At 44.0% G+C, this 22,351-nt stretch overlaps 1 protein-coding gene across 2 annotated transcripts in view; it reads right to left on the bottom strand.

Moving 5' to 3' along the window:
• Positions 1–5,733: 5,733 nt before the first annotated feature.
• BIN2 (bridging integrator 2) overlaps positions 5,734–22,351 on the bottom strand; it is a 58,286-nt gene continuing 41,668 nt past the window's right edge. Inside the window, exons 8-11 of one of the 2 annotated variants that reach the window (XM_040340835.1) lie at positions 20,530–20,605; positions 18,669–18,751; positions 14,759–15,808; positions 5,734–6,058 (exon numbers count right to left, since the gene is read on the bottom strand). In XM_040340835.1, coding sequence (XP_040196769.1) covers positions 14,803–15,808; positions 18,669–18,751; positions 20,530–20,605 — 1,165 coding nt within the window. In that variant the 3' untranslated portion in view covers positions 5,734–6,058; positions 14,759–14,802. The remainder of the gene's footprint in view (positions 6,059–14,758; positions 15,809–18,668; positions 18,752–20,529; positions 20,606–22,351) is intronic. The other variant, XM_040340834.1, reaches the window with a different exon arrangement.

Raw genomic sequence — 22,351 nt, 5'->3', positions numbered from 1 at the left:
GCGTTTCCTTGCTCTTACCTTACCAGTTTAACTACAATGTGGAATGTGTACTGACTTTGTTTTAGTATTTAACATATTAGAACCACAATCAATAAAAGACTAATGAAAATAAACTTTAGATCTGCAAGTAATAGAAACAATAGAAACTCAATTTAAAACCCAAACTGTTAAAAACCAAAATAAATAGCTCTAGAAAATACAATATTATATGTTCGTCTAGATTTCCTTTATGTTACAGCTCCATAGAATAAGTAACTCTAGCTAGGACTGGACTTATACAAAGACTATGCAAAGATGTGCCCTTAACTCCCAAGTTTCTGAGATTAGAAAAAGGAACACGTACCACTTTACTCTACCACACCCCCAGTTTCGTGAACCATCAAAAATTAATAACCAGACTTACAAGTTCTTTCTTTCACTTCTATAGGCCCCATACACACGAGAGGATCGATCCGCTGGAATTGATCCGCGGACCGGTTTCAGAGGATAGATCCCCTGGTGTGTACGATCCAGCGGATCTGTTTCTGCGGATTTTTGTCCCCGGGGATGGATTTCCAGCGGATCAAAATTTCTTGACATGCTAAGAAATCGATCCGCTGGAATCCATTCCAACGGATTGATCCGCTGGTCTGTACAGACTCACCGGATCAATCCGTCCGAATCCATCCCCCGCATGCGTCGTAATGATTCGACGCATGCGTGGAATTCCTTATATGACAGCGTCGCGCACGTCGCCGCGTCATCATCGCGGCGACGGCGCGACACGTCACCGCGGACGGAATTCCGCTGGGATTTTGATCTCATGGTTAGTACAACCATGAGATCAAAATCCGCCAGAGGATTTATCCGCGGAAACGGTCCCCCGGACCGTTTCCGCGGATAAATCCTCTCGTGTGTACCCGGCTTTATACTTTCAGTTTTTCTTCATTCTTTCAATTCAGAGGCTAGAAAATAGTTTTTTTAGTGTAGCATAACATTTTGGTAGTTGCATTTTGGACCAAAAACAAAAAACAACTGAGGAGAAAGAGGGAGAGAGGGATTTAGTTGGAAAATGAGGGGCAGTTGGAAGTTTTTGTTTCTGTCAGAAAATGTAAATAAGTAATTTTTCTCCTTGACTGATGTGCACTGATGGGCACAGATGAGGCAGCACTAAAGGGCACTGATGAGATGACACTGATGAGGAAGCACTAATATGCGGCCCTGATGGTCACTGATTGGTGGCACTGATAGGCACAGATAGGCAGCACTGATGTGCAGCACTAAGGGGCGGCACTGATGAGCAGGCACTGATAAGCAATGAAAGGCAGCACTGACTTGCATCACTGATGGACACAGATTGGCTTCACTGATGGGCACAAATTGGCATCACTGATGGGCACAGATTGGCCTCACTGATGGGCACAGATTGGCATCACTCATGGGCATAGACTGGCATCATTGCAGGGCACTGTTGGGGCTGCACTGTACTGGTCTCCCCTGTGAGGAGATGCCGCTGATCGGCTCTCCTCTCCCTGCACTCTGTCAGTGTGAGGCGAGGAGAGCCGACAACGGGCATTTCCTTGTTTACATGTTATCAGCTGTGATTAGACACAGCTGATCACCATGTCAGCGGCTCTTTACTGAAATCGAGGTCGCACCGCATCCCAGTGACACAGCAGGCCCACGATCACTGTGATGCGTGCCCGTATAGTAACATCAAATAATCTACTATTATTGTATATACTGTAATATGCTGTGGACTATGCAGTTTCAAGAATTTGTTTACAGGGATAACATTGTAAAAGAGGTAAGGTCATCAGTGACTTTTAATATGGGAAAGCAGGCAGCAGTAACACTAAGGCTCCATTCACATCTCCGCGACAAGCAACGCCGCGTACGCGGCGTATTTTGCCGCGGATAGTGTATCTTTTTTTTTTTTTTTTCAGATTCTTCCCATCAATGGGCGAACGCCAATGTCGCCTGAAAAAAAGTCCCGGACCCTTTTTTTCAGGCGACATTCGCGTTCGCCCATTGACAGCAATGGGAAGAATCTGAAAAAAAAAAAGGCGTACGGCGTCTATGAGATGTGAACCATCTCCATAGACAGCAATGGGAATTTCCCCCTCTAGCGGCACAAGTGTCCGGTGTCGGGCGTTTTGTCGCCTAGATGTGAATGGGCTCTTAAAATAAGTAACACTACACCTTTGGCTGGATAAAGATTGTCCGCGGTCGTTTTATTATTGGCTTAAATAAAAAACAAACTTTAAAGTGTAAGTTCACCTTTACAGAAAATCTGTAAGGCGGCGTACACACGATCGGTTAAACCGATGAGAACAGTCTGATGGACCGTTTTCATCAGTCCAAACCGATCGTGTGTGGGCCCCATCGGTTATTTATCCATAGGTTAAAAAAAAGCAATCTTGTTTTAAATTTAATTTAAAATTTAACCGATGGATACCTGACCGATAGTAAAAAACGAATGTTTGTAGGCACAACCATCGGTTAAAAATCCATGCATGCTCAGAATCAAGTCGACGCATGCGTGGAAGCATTGAACTTTATTTTTTTCAGCACGTCGTTGTGTTTTACGTCACCACGTTCTGACACGCACTGGTGAGGCTGCATTTAATGGGCACTGGTGAGTCTGCATTAATGGGCAGTGATGAGGCTGCATTGAGGGACATTGGTGAGGCTGAATTGATGGGCATTGATCAGGCGGCACTGATGGGCACGGGTGAGGTTGCATTGATGGGCACTGATGAGGCTGCATTGATGGGCACTGGTGAAGCTGCATTGATGGGCACTGGTGAGGTTGCATTGAGGGGCACTGGTGAGGTTGCATTGATGGGCACTGGTATGGCTGCACTGATGAGCACTGGTGAGGCTGCATTGAGGGACACTGGGGAGGCTGCATTGATAAACACTGATCAGACACTACATTGACGGGCATTGATGGGCACTGGTGAGGCTGCATTGATGGGCATTTATCAGGCTGCACTGATGGGCACTGGTGAAGTTGCATTGATGGGCACTGATGGGGGCCTTTCTAACCTAGACTCTCAAATAGACACAGAGAGGATCCACACAATGTAATTTTGAATCGTGCACCTCCACAGTGGGCCCGCTGCAAACCTTCTAGTTCTACCGTCCCGGATAGGGCAAAGGCCGCCGCCTCCTTCCAAGTCCCTCCCTCGCCTCCACAAACAGTGCCCGGAATGGCAGAAAAGGAGAGGACACACCAGCCAGCCATAGCAGGGCCAGGGTGCCAGCCAGCCACACATGCCAGTGACCCACCCATAGCAGGGCCAGGGTGCCAGCCAGCCACACATGCCAGTGACCTACCCATAGCAGGGCCAGGGTGCCAGCCAGCCACCCACGGTGACCCACCCACACTAGGGAGCCAGCCACAGCAGGGTGCCAGCCAGCCACCCACAGGAGCCAGCCACAGAGGATGTGGGAGTAAGCCAGCCACAGATACAGTACCCATAGTTAAGGTCAGAGAAGCGCTACACAGTGCCAATTTTATTTCTACTTTGTGAGAGGTTGAGGTAGGGGTGAGAGTTACGGCACAAGGAGGGGGTCCTGTGAGAACAAGAGTGAATGAAGGTGTTTACTGTTAGAGAGACCCCCCTCCAGGTCCCATTAGACTCCTTTGTGGTCTCTAATGGGTCTTGGAGGGGGGTCTCTCTCTAACAGAGACTCTCTAATGGACAATGTAAAAGATAGACCTCCCCCTCCAGGTCCCATTAGACACTGTTGTAGACTCTAATGGGGCATTAAGGGGACACTTTCTAATGGACTGTCTAATGGACACTTCTAGAGAGAGACCCCCTCCAGGTTCCATAAAAAAATGCATAATTTGTACTTTGTGCAAAATTTAGGGGCGGGGTCTAGCAAATATACCAGTACTGCAGCACACCACATTGAATGGTAATGCACTACTGTGCCTTGGGGTGCACTGCATTGCTAAAAATGCGGGAACATTTTTTTGTGTGTTCCGGTGAGTTTAGGCAGCTCATTTAAATAAAGTGGAACTTCAGTCATTTTTTCCTTTTTCCATCTATTAAATCTTCTGCCATTGTTGTTTTAACTTTGGATAGTAAAACATATTTTTTTCTGCCAGTAAATACCTTATACAGCCCACTTCCTTCTTCTTGTCTGGTCATGAGCCTAGGCTTATGACATCATCTCTCTCCCTCACTTTTGTGAGAGTTTGCCAGAAAGTGAGGGGGGATGAGTCATAAGAGGGCCAATGAGAGACGCCGAGCTGAAGGCGTGCCTCTGTGTGTCTGTGTAAATCCAGGAAGTGAACAGGCAGCAGCTTCAGCTGTGAGCAGACTGCAGTTCCTCTTAACGAGGCTGCTGAAATGCAGTGCATGTTGATGGGCAACATAATGTCTATTGAAGCACAACTTCATGTATCCTTTCACTACAGAGGGTAGTAGCATAAAATCCATACAGTATGCAGAGCTGTATCACTTTTTTGTGGACTGCTGGAACAAAATTAAATTTGGCTGAATGCTTTTAAGCCATTCAGGGGAAGCCTTTTATTTTATTAATGAATACAAAGCTTCCTCTCAGGCAGGTGAATGATGTCACAATTTCCTCTTTGGCCAATCAGAGGAATTCTTGTACTTAATAATAAAAATACAAAGCTTCCTCTGAATGGCTTAGAATCACTTATGCCGCGTACACACGGTCGTTTTTTGTGATGAAATAAAACAAAGTTTTTTTATCATGAAACAAAACAAAGTTTTTCAAACTTCATTTAAAAAAATGACGTTGCCTACACACCATCGTTTTTTCAAAATGCTCTAGCAAAGCGCGGTTACGTTCAGCACGTACAACGGCACTCTGTTTCAAGCTCCATTCAAGCTTGCTTCATAACTTGCTTCTGAGCATGCGCGGGTTTAAAAAAATGCTATAAAAATGCATTGTTTACTGTGAAAATGACAATTGCAATTTGGAGTTAACCACTAGGAGGCGCTGAAGGGGTTAAGTGTGACCTCATATGTGTTTCTAACTGTAGGGGGGCGGGGCTGGACGTGTGACGTCATTGATCGCCTTTCCCTATATCAGGGAACAGACCATCAATGACAGCACCACTGTGAAGAACGGGGAAGGTGTGTTTACACACACCTCTCCCCGTTCTTCAGCTCCTGTGACTGATCGCGGGACACCGGCGGCGATCGGGTCCGCGGGTCCCGCAGTCACGGAGCTTCGGACCGGCGTGCGCGACATTCTGACAGACGTATATCGGCCTTAGGCGGTCCTTAAGTGATTAAATGTATGTAATTCTTGCATTGTAAATATGTTGAAAAATAAAACGTCTTATATGACATAGTCTGGCTGTATGTGTTAATGGCATTCTGTGTCTATAAATGTTAAATATCAGAACCCTGTGGCCCTTTCTCCCACCATCAATCCTCTACCTGCATTGCATAGACAAGCACAAAGGCTCAGTGATGACATCACTGGATCTAAAATAAGGTATATGATGAAAATGAAAAGGTTTTTATAAAAAAAAAAAAAAAAAAAGGTCATTAGCATGTTTATGAGGGGTAAAAAGAGGAGCCAAGAAAGGCAAAATATAAGCAGATTAAAATTCAGCTTTAAACATTTACAATCACTTTCACGCTACGCAGGGAGTGCCATTCATTTCAAAGCACTTACTGACTCGTAGATTAAAGGGTAAGACGGAGCAGTAAAGCACGGCTATTGTGTACAACTGCAAAGCATGACGCACATTCTACATTCCTTATTAGCAAATATAGCAGACCCCATTTATTGTATTATTAAATTACATATTGTACGTTGCAGAAATAAAGCTTCGATGACAGTAAAACATAATAATACGATTATTTTTCTGGTTTTCTTTATATGGATAACTAATAATTACTAATACTATATATTCCCTTTAATCTTTGGAGAAAGTTTTCCCACTAAGGTTGCAGCATCATTTCCCTTGTATGCAGTTGATTTATCTGAATAGAGCAAATACAGTTCCATAGTTCAGCTAGTGCTTTGTACTCTCTCTCTCCATGTTGGTTCTGGAGTCTTGATTGTTCTTCCATACCTGCTGATAAAGAGATTTTATTTTAGAACAATGATTTAGACACACACAGAGCATTTATACAGCTATAACTTTCATTAGCGTGATATTAAAGGGGTTTTCCACCCATTTTTTAAGTTTATTAAAAGTCAGCAGCTACAAAAAGTGTAGCTGCTGGCTTTTAATAAACTGACACTTACCTGCTCCAGCGTTCCAGCGACGCGCCGGCCGGGGGTTCGCTCCTCTCCCCCCCTCCCCGGCCGGCGTCTTCATTGTCACTGTGGGCACCCGGCCGTGACAGCTTTCGGCTTCACGGCCGGGCATCCACTGCGCATGCGCGAGCGGCACTGCGCATGCGCACGCGGCGCGGCCTGGCGCTGCGCTGTTTGATTGGACAGGCGATCGCCTGGGACCTGTCACGTGTCCCAGGCGATCGCCTACAGGGAGGGGCTGCCAAAAGGCAATATGACGTATCGCCTTTGCAGCCCCTTGGCGGAAGGAGGAAGTGGGACAGGAAGTCCCCTTCGCCTGGCGCTGCGCTGTTTGATTGGACAGGCGATCGCCTGGGACCTGTCACGTGTCCCAGGCGATCGCCTACAGGGAGGGGCTGCCAAAAGGCAATATGACGTATCGCCTTTGCAGCCCCTTGGCGGAAGGAGGAAGTGGGACAGGAAGTCCCCTTCTCCTGAAGCCCCCACTCCCCCCCCCCAAAAAAAATTACATGCCAAATGTGGCATGTAAGGGGGAGAGGAGTGGGTTAAGAGGAAGTTCCATTTTTGGGTGGAACTCCTCTTTAACCTCTCTGGCAGTATGATTCTTTCAGATTTTAGGAAATTTGGCGTTTTATATTGTAGGCCTGTAATTCTTAGGAATAACTCACTTAAATCTGTCCAAACAAGAGTCTAGTAGACATCCCGGGTATGATAAAGTTTGAAACACAAAATCATAAAATATAATATAATAAATAACTATCAATATTTATAACAAATAATAATATAATAACAATTATTCAATAATGTAATCAAATCAAAAACATTGAAATTTGCTCAGTTGCAGAATTGCCGCTGTCATTAGATTTAGTGTGTGATGACCAATTTCCCCACCAATCGCTATCTCTCAATTCAGCAAGTGATTGTAATTTATTATCGCTGTTTTCTAGCTGTCTAAAACCACTTTTGATGTAAAGGGACACTTTTTGGTTGCTATGGACAATATACAGTTTCTAGGCAGAAAGAACAGTATTTATAATATAAAAGTGCATGCAGGACACTGGACAGACCACTAGGGACAAAGGGGGTGTGTATTTATTTTATACAGTATACTGTAATCTGTAAGATTACAGTATACTGTATGTGTATTGTGTTTTAACTTTTTTGAATTTAGCACCAATCTCCGCCCCCGTACGTCGTAACGTCGCAGGGAACAGAGCTCGGCGGCACTCGGCACTGTGTGAATCGAGCGAGGAGACAGCTCGATCACACAGCGGGGAGACATTGCAGGATCCAGGGGACACGGTAAGTAATCTGCGCCTGTATACTGCAATGCAATCCCGAGTCTGGCTTGGGGTTACCGCTATTGGTGCTGAAATTCCACCCCGAGCCTGACTCAGGATTACCAATAGGCAGGTTAACCACTTCCCGGCCGGTCAATAGTAAATTGACGTGCGGGAAGTGGTTCTGAAATCCTGACTGGACGTCTATTGATGTCCAGCAGGATAACATGCCGGCGCGCGGCGGTGGGGGCGTGCAGCGCAGCGATGTGTGATGCGGGGTGTCAGTCTGACACCCTGCATCTCCGATCTTGGTAAAGAGCCTCCGGCGGAGCCCATGAGTGCCCATCAGTGCCACCTATGAGTGCCCATCTGTGCCGCCAATGAGTGCCCAGTGCCGCCTATGAGTGCCCATCAGTGCTGCCTATGAGTGCCCATCAGTGTCGCCTATGAATGCCCATCAGTGCCGCATACCAGCGCCGCCTATCAGTGCCCATCAGTGCCGCCTATCCGTGCCACCTCATCGGTTCCCATCAGTGCCGCCATATCAGTGCCCGTAATCGAAGAAGAAAACTTACTTATTTACAAAAAAAATGAGTAAAAAGAAAATAAAAACTTTTTTTCAAAATTTTTTAGTTGTTGCGCAAAAAATAAAAATCGCAGAGGTGATCAAATACCACCAAAAGAAAGCTCTATTTGTGGGAATAAAATTATAAAAAAATTGTTTGGGTACAGTGTAGCATGTAGCAATTGTCATTCAAAGTGCGACAGCGCTAAAAGCTGAAAATTGGCTTGGGCAGGAAGGTGCGTAAGTGCCCGGTATGGAAGTGGTTAAACCCTTAGTTTATTAAATAATTTTCAGCAGCTGATTTAATCACTGAGTATGTTTATGTTCCAGTTTATGCCGGTGCCATGACCACTGCCCAAGGTTTCCTGTTTAAGATGGCTCCTTTCTCTTGCTGCATCCTATGGAGTCACCCTTGAATGTAGGCTAGGGTTGTGTCTCTCTACAATTTGTGCATCAACAGAAGCACACAGCCCTGTATCCTAGGATCCTCCTTCCTCCTCCCCCTCCTCCCTTCTCAGAGTTAACAGACTGTCAGGAGACTGCACTGTCCACTGTTAACTCTTGCCTGTGAAAAACGAATGTTCAGCGAAGCAGCACCAAGAGAGCAGGATCCAGCAGCATTAAAGGTTGCAACCTACAAGTGCTGGGGTAAGAATTTAAAAAAATAGTTTACTACGGAATGTTTATTTTAGTATGCTCAATGTGATGAACAAAAAAACTTGGAGGGTTTAATGCTACTTTAAAGTATTTTTTTTTCATTTTTTAATTTGGACAACAACCCCAGTGTAGTGTCAGATTCCGCTCCCCATCACAGAGTGCTCCGGAAGTGACGTTCCCTCGCCGCCATCTTGCTACACCCCACACCATTGCACAGTAATGATAGAGTGTGAAGGGGACAAGCGGACATCTTGTTACACCCATCGGAGTTTTAGATTTCACAGTTATTTTCAACACAAAACGGAGCTTATATGCTTAAATACTATTAGCCAGATTCAGAGAGAGTTACGCCGGCATATCAGTCGATACGATGTCGTAACTCTGAATCTGCGCCGTCGTAAATTTAAGTGTAAATTGAGACACACTTAAATCTAGCTAAGATACGACTGCGGGCGCCGTCGTATCTTAGCTGTCTATTTAGGCCGGCCGCTAGGGGCGTGTACGCTGATTTACGCCTAGAATGCGTAAATCAGCGAGATACGCCTATTTACGAACGTACGCTTGCCCGCCGCAGTAAAGATAAGCCGTTTACGTAAGGTGTTTTCAGGCCTAAAGTTATTCCACCAAAAAGATGGCGCAGCCAATGTTAGGTATGGACGTTGGAACCGTGTCAAATTTTTAAATTTTTACGTCGTTTGCGTAAGTCGTCCGTGAATGGGGCTGGGCGTAATTTACGTTCACGTCTAAACCAATAAGTGTTTGCGGCGTAATTTAGAGCTTGCGCACTAGGATATGTCCACGGACGACGCATGCGCCGTTCGTTCAAAACGTCAATCACGGCGGGTCACGACTCATTAGCATAAAACACGCCCACCTCTTCACAATTTTAATTAGGTGCGCTTAGGCCGGCACATTTACGCTACGCCGCCGTAACTTAGGACGCAAGTGCTTTGTGAATACAGCACTTGCCTCTCTAACTTACGGCGGCGTATCGTATATGAGATACGCTACGCCTGCCTAACGTTAGGCTCATCTACGTGAATCCAGCTAAGTGTTTGTAAATCCGACGGACTGTTTAAATGTGAAAATCAAAGGTGTTGTGTCACAATAGCAACCATGTAAGGTCAGCACCGGTGGGTGTAACAAAATGTCCGCTTGCCCCCTTCACACTCTATCATTACTGTGCATTGGTGTGGGGTGTAGCAAGATGGCGGCGACGGAACGTCACTTCCGGAGCAATCTGTGATGGGTAGCCGAATGTGACAAGACACCGGCATTTCTTGGCTTGGTTTTTATAAATTACTGATTGTAGGCTCATTTACACCTATGTGCTCCAGAAACAATAGATAAGATTCACATTTTGCCATGTTACTGTAATGCTTGTTAGATTGCATACGGCATTGTGGAGCAGGGCAGTGTCATTCATTTTAAATGACATCCCAACACACTAGAATAATGACGGGCAATGCACCCACAAGGCAGCGTATTACAAGGCACATGTTGTAAGTTGTGGTGTACTGGGTTCAAAAAATGTCTAAATTTGCCTTTGCTGTGGTTCATTGACAGCCCATTTAAACTAATTAGCTTTATTGCAATGCATGTTAAGGGGAGAAGACACTAAAGTTTGAATCAATCTTTAGGAAAAATCTTCACTATGTATAATTTACTCTTATGCCGCGTACACACGATCATTTTTCAGCATGAAAAAAAAAAGAATTTTTTCGTCATGTAGAAAAAACAAAGTTTTTCCAACTTCATCATTAAAACGACGTTGCCCACACACCATCGTTTTTAAAAAATGCTTTAGCAAAGCGCGGTGACGTACAACAAGTACGACTGCACTATAAAGGGGAAGTTCCATACGGATGACGCCACCCTTGGGGCTGCTTTAGCTGATTCCGTGTTAGTAAAAGACGATTTGCGCTTTTCTGTCTGTTACAGCCTGATGAATGCTTACTCCATTATGAACGGTAGTTTTACCAGAACGAGCACTCCCGTCTCTTGCTTCTGAGCATGCGCAGGTTTTTAACGTCGTTTTAGCCCACACACACGATCATTTTTTACAACCCGAAAAACGACATAGTTTAAAACGTTGTTAAAAAATGCAGCATGTTCCAAAAAAAAAATTTGTCGTTTTTCAGAACCCCGAAAAATGATGTGAAGCCCACACACGATCATTTTAAATGACATTTTTTTAAAACAATGTTTTTTTCATGCCGAAAAATGATCGTGTGTACGCGGCATAACATGCCAGTTACACTCTCACAACCCAAAGTTAGCAAAAGTGTTACCCAGCACTGTGGAAAGCAAACTAAATTCTGGGTGCTTCACTAGAGTGATCACCAGAAGGAGGTTCTAATTTTACTATATAGAGCATTAGTTAAAGCAGAGCTCCACCCTAAAGTGGAACTCCCGCTGATCGGAACCCCCCCCCCTCCGGTGCCACATTTGACACCTTTCAGGGGGAGGGGGGTGCAGATACCTGTCAAAAGACAGGTATTTGCACCCACTTCCAGCCACCTGCGGGCATGACGTCACCTCCTGTCCCCTGTTGTGTTCTGGGAACACTCGGCTCCCAGTACACAGCGGGAGCCAATAGGCAGGCGTAGCACGACTCGCGAATGTGCAGTAGGGAACCGGGCAGTGAAGCCGGAGCGCTTCACTTCCTAATTCCCTCACGAGGATGGCGGGGGGGGGCAGCAGAGTGACGAGCGATCGTTCGTACTCTGCTGCGGACGGCGCTGGACTCCAGGACAGGTAAGTGTCCTAATATTAAAAGTCAGCAGCTGCAGTATTTGTAGCTGCTGGCTTTTAATAATTTTTTTTCAGCGGACATCCACTTTAAATTTCATTTAAAATAGTTGTGGCAAACCTAGCCACTTCTGGAACGCTGGACGTTACATGTCAAAGGGTTATCTGTATTGTATGCTATGTATTCTGCTGGGTCTTATGTGGGCATAGTAATTCGTATGCTAGCAGCCGTAATCCACTAGCATTCGAATACTTTGTTTTATGTTGCCCAATCGGTGTTCGGCAGTTTTAAACCGAACTCCCACAACACATAACCCCAGCTATCAACCGACTTTTCCCTCGTGCAGCAATGCCTGATGGGAGAATTATCCAAAATGTTAAGTTCCCCATGTGGTCCTCACTGTACTACCCCTGCTAAATCTGTTTGGCTGTTTGGAAACCCCTTGCATGGGGAATTATATAAATATGAAAGCCTGTGAATAAAAAGTCAGTTGACTCCCAGAGCTGTGTTTCGTCCGGTTACTGGGGGGGGGGGGGGGGATTTGGGACATTGCCTTATTTTTCAGCGCTGACTGTGGATTCACCCTGGTTACCAGCGGAGATAGTGGACTTTAATATTGCACTCCGCTACAATAGTTTTTCCAGTTCTGGAGACCTCACTTACAAAAACATATTAATATGATACAGGGAGTCCAGAGATTGGCAAGAAAAATGTTGCAAGGTCTATGGATCAAGCCTTAAATGAAAAAAAAAAAAAGGAAAAAGAAAAGAAAAGTGGAACATGATGTAACTAAGATACCTATATCTTATAAGGTTGTATAGGAAAGGGAAAAGCAAGCACCATTCAATGACAAGTTCAATAAAGCAGTGTTTCTCAACTCCAGTCCTCAAGGCGCACCAACAGGTCTTGTTTTCAGGCTTACCATTATTTTGCACAGGTGATTTTATCAGTTTCACTGCCTTAGTAATTACCACAGCAGTTTCATCTGAGGGAAATCCTGAAAACATGACCTGTTGGTGCGCCCTGAGGACTGGAGTTGAGAAACACTGCAATAAAGTAGCAGCAAAAAAGATGCTATAGACAAAATGCAGTCTCACATTATACAGGCTAAAATGTCTGCATTTCTAAAGAATTTTTTTTCTAGGTTTCATCACACTGAAAAACAATAAAATGTATGGTGGTGATCTATTTGTATGTACAGTATGGGGTTGATTTACTAAAACTGGAGAGTGCGAAATATGCATGGAAACCAATCAGCTTTCAGATTTTATTGTCAAAGCTTAAAGTGGTACTATAGGTTTAGTTTTAAAAAAACAAACATGTCATACTTACCTCCACTGTGCAGTTCGTTTTACCCCGTCCTCTTCTGGGGCCCCATGCCGGCTCTCGTGGCACCTCCCCACAAGACCTAACCCTCTTTGGGAAGCTCTCGCCTGAGGGGATTACCTTGCAGGCGCACTACGGTGTGATACAGTTGGCGGCCATAGCCACCGAGTGTATGACTCGGCCCCGCCTCCCGGGTGCCGCATCATTGGTTTGATTGACAGCAGCAGGAGCTAATGGCTGCGCTGCTATCAATCTAACCAATGAAGAGCTGACAAGCCATTTGGAAAGTGACACGGGATTGCCCCCACGGAAGTTCGGGGCTCAGGTGAGTAAAACAGGAGCTCGGAGGGGCCGGAGAGTGCAAGGTGTTTTTTCACCTTAACCTCCCTGGCGGTATGATTCTGTCAGAAAAAACATGCTAAAAGCGGTACCATTATTTGCAAGGAAATTTGGCGTTTTATATTGTAGGTCTGTAATTTTTAGAAATAACTCACTTAAATCTGACCAAACAAGCTTCTAATAGGCATCCCGGGTATGACATTTTTTTAAAAACAAAATTATAAATTATAATATAATAAATAATTATAAATAATTATAACAAATAATAATATAATTATAATAAAAATTATTCAATAATGTAATCAAATCAAAATCACTGAAATTTGCTCAGTTGCAGAATTGTCGCTGTCATTATTTATTTATTTTTTTATGACGAATTTCCCCACAAATCGCTATCGCACAATTCTGCAAGTGATTATAATTTATTATCGCTGTTTTTTAGCTGATCTAAAACTATTTTTGACATAAAGGGACACTTTTGGTTGCTATGGACAATCTACAGTTTGCAGGGAGAAAGAAACGTTTTTATTATATAAAATGACATGCATGACACAGGACAGACCACTAGGGACAGGGGGGGTGTGTTTTTTTTACATACAGTACTGTAATCTATAAGATTACAGTATACTGTATGTAAGGTGTTTGTTTACTTTTTTGAATTTGGCGCCGTTCTCCGTCCCCGTGCGTCGTAACGTCGCAGGGAACGGAGATCGGCGTCACACGGAGGCACTGTGTGAATCGAGCGAGGTCCTGCTCGCTCACACAGCGCGGTGGCATCGCTGGATCCAGGGACAAGGTAAGTAACTTGTGCCTGTGGATCTAGCGAGGCAAGCCCGAGTCTGACACGGGGTTTCCGCTCGCAGCAGGAAAATCTAACCCCGTGTCAGACTCGGGAAGACCGCCAGGCAGGTTAATGCATAGGATGCAGCAAGTTTCTTGCTGGTTTTTGCCGAGAAACTCGGTCGTGAGTACGAGGCCTGAGCAGTATTACTGTACAGTAATCTCTATATAATCATGTACTGTAACCTCTAGCAACTAATCAGTGAGCCGTAATGTGTGCTGTAACCTCTAGCAACCAGTCAGTAAGTGGTAATTATATGCTGTAACCTCTGGCAACCAATCGCAATCGCTGCCTGATCTGATACAGTAAACTGATTTTAAGTCTAGCTGATATTTATTGTATGTGGAGAATTTTTTTGCCCAGTGTCCAATCAATATTAAAGATGGCCCTGGTACCAAGCATACGTTTCTAATGATTACATAGCCTACCTTACACCCCAAAAAGCTCAATACACATAAACATTTAAAGATGTTTTGAAATCCATGTGCACCGTGTTCAGAGATTAGCATGGGCTACACTTTTGTTGAGGCTCCTTTTTTTTCATATGTGTGGAACATACATACTTACATTGGTCCACGCTGAATGTAAAAATTGCCCTACTTGAAATCCATCTTTAAGAGCATCAATATGTGAGCCAATGATATAAAAAAATCACCCGATACTCATGTGTTTCAATTTTAACTGTTTATATAGGGCTCGCATCTAAAATGTATATCAACTGGCTAATCAATCTGAATAATTGTAATATACTGTACCTGTATCAGATTGTGAACTTTCAGGCAATGTGACATTTCCAGCATCAGAACCGATGTTCTTCATCATAGGCATCATCTGACTGCCTCTCTGTGTTACTCTTCTCAGTCACAATGTCAGATGTAATGACTTGAGATGTACTTTTATCTTCTGATAGAACATCGTTATTGATGTTCTGTGCTCCAGAGTCCGAATCCTGTGCATTATATTCTTTGCTTTGAGTGTCAGCCACTATTGTTTCAGTGGATGGGTCCTGCATCTTATCATCTGACTCATTCTTTGTTATGTTCCCCAAGCACCCTTGGATATTGTCAATGGGGGAATTTTCTTCGGAATTCTCTGTCATCACCTCGCCTGATTTTTGTTGGGTTGTGGCACTCTCTGTACAAACTTCTGATAAGTGCTTCTTATCAACTGTCTCTGGATTCTCTCCAGCCACATCTTTTAAAGTGTTTGTAATCCTGGATTCTCCATCTATTGTGTCTACAGAGTCTGGCTGACTTGTATCGCCTGCTCCTGTGCATTCTTCTTCATCTGTGATCATCTCAGTACTATGTTCAGAATCACTTGGTGGAATGTCTGTTGTTTCCCTTTGTGTTGGAGTATCATTGTTGCCCTGTATAATGGTTTCTGACCTCTTATCATCTACAGCCTCTACAGGAGATTTTTCAGGGACATTCTCAGCTAAGTTGTCTGAACTATTTTCTTTAAAATTACTTTCTGTTGTGTTTTCCACATCATTGTGTTCTGTTGACTCTAGTGAATCTTTCTTTGTTGTGTTTTCCATAATGTCATTTGCTGATCTTTTGGGTTGTTTATCATGTTCTTCATCAGGAACATTTTGAGACGGGTCAGTTTGCACCTCCTCAGATGAAGCACATGAGTTGCCATCTGTGGAGGAATCCTGGGTGTCACTTGTCATAGAAGACTGGGAGCCATTCTTACTCTTCTCCTTTCCTGGTGTGGAAATACTCACTCCTGGGTCTACTGAAGCCATGAAAAAGGAATTTGTCGAACTTATAGGAGATGAGATCATCAGAGAGTTCCTGTTGCTGAAATTGAGAATTAAATACTTATTATTAGACTACATAGAAAATAACATTTTAATTACAATTAATTGGTAAAGTACCGTATTCATCGGCGTATAACACGCACAGGCGAATAACACGCACCTTAAAATTTCAGGAAAAAACTTTCCACAGCCCCCTGCGTATAACACGCAGGCACAGTCTACCCTCTATTTTCAGTGTAAAAAAGTGAGTGTTATACGCCAATAAATACAGTACCTCAAAAATGAATTGAGTTATTAATTTTGTATTCCTAAAGAAAACCTTTGCTGGGGAAAATACAACGAATGCCAAAATATTAGTTACTTATCTGTATCTAGATACAGATAACCTGGAACATACATTAAATTGTAAGTGAATAGTGAATAACATACTTGTTCTAGGTCAGTGACTCAGAAAGTATTGACGCCACTGGATCAGCATGACAGCCAGACAGCTAGTATTTCAGAAGAAGTTGGCACTAGCAGGCTATACAGTATGGGGTAGATCCACAAAGAAAGTACGCCGGCGTATCTATTGATACGCCGGTGTAATTTCAAAATTCCTGCGTTGTATCTTTGTTTTGAATCCTCAAAACAAGATACGACGGCATCTGGGTTCTTCGGATCTTCGGATCTTAGATGCAATTTTTCGACGTCTGCTAGGTGGCGTTCCCGTCGTAATCCGCGTTGAGTATGCAAATTAGCTATTTCCGACGATCCACGAACGTACGAGCGGCCGTCGCATTTTTTTACGTTGTTTACGTTTGGCTTTTTCCGGCGTATAGTTAAAGCTGCTATCTGGTGGCGTACTCAATGTTAAGTATGGCCGTCGTTCCCGCATATAATTTTGAAAATTTTACGTCGTTTGCGTAAGTCGTCAGTGAATGGGGCTGGATGCCATTTATGTTCACGTCGAAAACAATGATTTGGAGCAATGCACCCTGGGAGTTTTGACGGACGGGGCATGCGCAGTTCATTTCATTTAAATGAAACACGCCCCCTACCCGCCCAATTTGAATTCTGCGCCCTTACGCCGCAAGAGATACACTACGCCGCCATAACTTATGGCGCAAATTCGTTGAGGATTTAAACCAAGTCAAAGTAAGTTACAGCGGCGTAGCGTATCTGACATCTGCGCCGGGCGCAGCGTATGTATGTGGATCTGCCCCTATATGTTTTCAATATAGGGTTTTAAGTATTTGGCCTTAATGACCAGGCTATTTTTTGTGATACGGCACTGCGTTGCTTTAACTGTCGTGCGACGCTGCACCCAAACAAAACTGATGTCCTTTTTTTCCCACAAATAGAGCTTTCTTTTGGTGGTATACCACCACAAAAGCCTTGAGGAGCTCACGGGATTCAGAGTCAGTGAATCAGAGGGACCAATGAGAGACCAGGAGCTCAAGGGGCTGAAGAACTACAAGGAGAACTGTTACTTTGAGTTAGGAACTGTTTAAGTACTGTTGCCATAGGAGACAGCAATCCTGCCGGTGCAGAAGTGGCACCATGCTGGGGCCTTTCCCTGTACGGCTGTCCGCCTGTTGAAGTCTTGGAGTCTGCTTTTTGAAATTGCAACTACTTAAAGCGGAGCTCCACCCTAAAGTTCCGCTCATCGGAACCCCCCCGCCCTCCGGTGTCACATTTGACACCTTTCAGGGGGGAGGGGGGGTGCAGATACCTGTCTAAGACAGGTATTTGCACCCACTTCCAGGAGTCCTCCTGCGGGTATTCTGCGGGTAGTTCGTCACTTCCCGCACCCGCCCGTTGTGTCCTCGGAAACACTCGGCTCCCAGAACACAACGGGGACCAGTGAGGACGGTGCAGCGCGACTCGTGAATGCGCCGTAGGGAATCGGGCAGTGAAGCTGGACCGCTTCACTTCCTGGTTCCCTCACCGAGGATGGCAGTGGGGGCAGCAGATAGACGAGCGATTGCTCGTCTTCTGCTGCAGACTTCGCTGGACTCCTGGACAGGTAAGTGTCCATATATTAAAATTCAGCAGCTGCAGTATTTGTAGCTGCTGGCTTTTAATATTTTTTTAACGGCGGAGGTCCACTTTAAGGGTGTCCAAAAAGTGTCTGGCGCCCAATAACTTTTACCACCTTTGCACCCACTATGCCTCACAACCCACCACATATTGAAGGATGTTAGCTATCTTTGGCCTTGAAGGTTTGCATTGGACTGGAAGAGGTGAGGGATTCTTATACACTAGTGCCTGAGTACCTCAGGATTTAGGATCCCTGTGATGTGTGTATGTGTGGGGGGAACCAGAAGAACTCAGCCTAAAAGGTGTGTTGGCTTGTCTTGGAAGAAGGAACTCCTCTCCAGAGACTGTGCTTAGAGATTTTTGGTGTCACAAGTTGAGGGCTCCGACCACTTGTAAGAGGAGTCATGAAGTTCCTGGGAGTGAGAGGCCTCGTACACACGACCGAGGAACTCGACGGGCGAAACACATCGTTTTGCTCGTTGAGTTCCTTGTTAGGCTGTCGAGGAACTCGACAAGCCAATTTTCTCAATTTCCGTCGAGGAAAAAGAGAACATGCTCTCTTTTTGGCTCGTCGAGTTCCTTGACAGTTTCCTCGTCGAAAAATGTACACACGACCGGTTTCCTCGAAAAAAAAACAAAAAACAGCAAGTTTCTTGCTGGTTTTTGCCAAGAAACTCGGTTGTGTGTACGAGGCCTGACTGTCAGTCCTGACCCTATGGTTCCATACAGGCCCGTTTGATTGCGTAGCAAACACATCTCAAACACCCATGTACACTAGCCATTTACTAGGTCTATACTAGAGTATACCAGCTGTACAAAACATCTTCTGCATAAACATCTATCACATTTCCATATCATTTACGGGAATCAAAATATACCTTTTAACACCTTTAATGACAAAGACTTTATTGGAATGTTGCTTCTCCAGTTTGCTCATCACATCATATAGCTCGTGGTTTAGCTGCAGGTAAGATTATAAGATCAGTGTATTGATTAAAAACACTAATCATTTATAACCATGCAAAATGCATTGATGAACAACAAGCCATAACATCCAGTCACAGATGTCCTTAATACATTCCATTTTCTCCCTCACATTGGGGATCATTTACTATAACTGGAGAGTGCAAAATTTGGTGCAGCTGTGCAAGGTAGCCAATCAGCTTCTACCTTCAGCTTGTTCAATGACACTTTGACAAAAACACCTGGAAGCTGATTGGTTTATCTGCAAAGCTGCACCAGATTTTGCACTCTCCAGTTTTAGTAAATTAACCCCTTTCTGTCTTGATCAGACATACTGAACTTTACTGGCAACAACTTCTACTTTTTATCAGTTTCTGGCATGTCCTATTTCAGTTCATATCTGGCTTTTTTCAATAAAGAGTTTTATTCTTGAAGCATTTTTTTTTTAGTTTTGAATAGAAGGTAAAAATGTTAGAACCATTTTTACATGGTGCCCACTGAGACGATTCCCCACCTTTTCTATTTCTGACCATTGTCGTTGCATTTTATAATTATCACGTAAACTGAAAAAATCTTCTTATGGAGTAACATTACATTCCAGGACTCCAAAACTTTGGAGAGATTTTAAATGACATTATGTTGTGACTCTGGGACAGAAAGTGAGGGGATAGCTCCCCATCAGAACTAGATGGGGAAAAAGCTAACAGGGATTTTAACCACCAGGGGTTTTTCTACTCTATCCAAAATTAAAACTATTTGAGCTTTAAATGTATGGTAACTAAAAAAAGTTGCCTGCAGGCAATGAACAACAAAATTACGATAACTAAGTATGAAAGTACAAATTAGGAAGAGTTTGACATACTACTTATGACTTTGCTAATGTTATTGAGTCTAGCTAGAGATTGAACGCCACAAAGAGATGAGAACACCCCTTCTGACGTATTAGATACTAATCCCATAAACCTATAGCTAGTCACTCCTCCACTATGGAGGTCACCACTGTAGCCAAAACACCTGCAAATAAAGAAAACCAAATCCCACAGGAAAAAACAAGATAGGGTGTCCCTGGGGATGTAAGGGGCTACTAAGGCAGTGACGGACAATGATATAGGTTACAAATTTTTTTTTATAAAGTTATGTAAACATGCAAATAGTGGAATAAATAGTATCAAAAATTACAAAAATGTTGTACTAACAATTGCTAATTAAAATACCAACTAACTATGGCCGGCCAGTGCTGCACCAATGAACCTGGTTCATTGATTTGTGCAAACAAACAACACACAAAAGAAGACTGAGACAAACATAAACAACAAATCGTTTTGGCGGTCCGGACGCCTAATGGAGCGCACCTGCTGAAATTCCCATGCGGTGAAAATCACCATATGTTGTATATTAGATATATAGAAATAAGGGAATTGTCAGCAAGGGCGTCCCCACAGGGGATTGAATAGTAAACTAATTGCTGGGCAGTGTGCCGAGTGAACTGATGTTGGAAAATTCACTAACAGGGTAATTTCTGGAGCAGTATGAAGGAATACCACAAAACCGAATTAGTTTCAAAGCTATTGTGGTAATGCAGATTGCGCCAAATGATTGTCCTATATATGGGCTGGAAAAGAAAAGATATTCCCATGTGTTGATTTATATTCAGAGTCCCAATGCAAGATTGGCAGATATTTCTGCTTGTAGTGACCTTTATGCATTAAAATAAAACTATTCTATAATACCACACACTGCTCTGGATTCAGATACAGAAATCTCTGGAACCAATACCTTACTCATCTCCTTATAGAAGACATCCCTTAAGTTAGATATGTTCTGGAAAATGGTCACATAGCATCCAATTCGACTGTAATAAAAACCAAAGAAGGAGGCATTAAAGTAGAACTATGGCCTGCCACAAAATATGTGCTGCAAAACTTTAACATAAGACCATCTGCACACACAGTTTTCTCTTAAGCCTCGTATACACGACCGAGGAACTCGACGGGCGAAACACATCGTTTTCCTCGTCGAGTTCCTTGTTAGGCTGTCGAGGAACTCGACAAGGCAAGTTTCTCCATTCCCGTCGAGGAAAAAGAAGACATGCTCTCTTTTTTGCTCGACGGGATCCTCGACAGTTTCCTCATCGAAAAATGTACACACGACCGGTTTCCTCGGCAAAAAAAAAAATCCCAGCAAGTTTCTTGCTGGTTTTTGCCGAGAAACTCGGTCGTGTGTACGAGGCCTTAGTCTCCGTGGAATGTCACATAAATACCTGTAAATCCACTTAATGCAGCTTCCCATAATAGTGTGGTAGTGAAGCTGCACTGCTGCAGGATTCAGAGCATCATCATTGCTCTCCTGAAGGCTGTGTATGCCAGGGACGTCTTAGGAGGCGGGTGAGGTAGAGCCTCACCTGCCATGAACATAAAAAACAAATAAAAGATCAAACTTCGAGGGTCGTAGCTTGGCGGCCTGGGGTGGGTGGTCAAATTCTTATCCCACCACTGGCCAAAATGTGGGTCTCCTAGCACCTATGGTTCTGGAGATATGGGGCTCTTTGCGCAGCCTGTCAGAAGCTACATACAACGTGGCCAGTTTAAATACAAGCTGTCACACGCTGTTTGCAGCAGACTTCTTGTCAGGGGCAATGAGCACAATGGACAGCTTGGAGCCTTGGACCAATGGTAAAGCACCATTGGTCCAAGCTTTACAATAGAAATGCTACAGTGGAGACTCTCCTCTCACTTCAGTGTCATAGAAGGGGGTTATTGGGTATAAGGTTTCAAGCTAAATAATATATTATTATGCCATATCTTATAACATAAAAATGTATTATTTATCTATTTACTGTGAAATTACTAGTTTGAAGTTATACCTTTAAACTTCAGCAATTTGTCCATTAAGCCATATGAGTACAGTTTTTGAAAATATAGTAAATTACCTTATAATATTATTGTATATTACTTACTAAGCCTAGGTTTACATTGATGCGATTTGGCATGTGATTTGACATGTCAAATCGCATGCCAAATTGGCAGCTATTGCCGGCAATGGTACCTTCCGAATCGGTGCAACGCTGACTATACTACTTTTGGCGACTTTGGGTGCAATTTGTATAGATATTTGTGCAGGAACCCGCACAGATGTCTGTCAAATTGCCTCCCAAAGTAGAACTGCATTGCGGGTTCAAATTGTGTGAGTTCAGCTAAAGCTGCCGTGCTGGAGGAGAGGACACTGGAGCTGCTGCCCATCACCTAGAGGAGAGGACACTGAAGCTGCTGCCCACAGCAAGCCCCCTAGATGGGGTAAGTGCTGGACAGACTGGCAGACAGCGAGCGGAAGGGTTGCGGGGGCGGTGCCACCGCCGCCCACCTGAGGGGGGGGGGTTTGCCTCCCCCCAAAAAAACACTAGCCGCCACTGCTTTACACTCCCCTGCCCTTCCACAAGTCCATTTACATCGACTGCCCATTGAGGCTCTATCTGGAAAACAGACAGGTGGACCCAATCAGATGGTCCGTGTGAAAGAGGCCTTAGTTGTAAAGTTTAAAGTGGATGTAAACTTTCATGAAATTTGAGCTGGGCACATCTATCTGCAGTGTTTTGTTATCT

The sequence above is a fragment of the Rana temporaria genome, chromosome 2, assembly GCF_905171775.1.
Source record: "Rana temporaria chromosome 2, aRanTem1.1, whole genome shotgun sequence".
NCBI classification, from domain to species: domain Eukaryota; kingdom Metazoa; phylum Chordata; class Amphibia; order Anura; family Ranidae; genus Rana; species Rana temporaria.
Note: the sequence above shows the minus strand (reverse complement) of the source record. Positions and strands in the feature narration are given on the sequence as shown.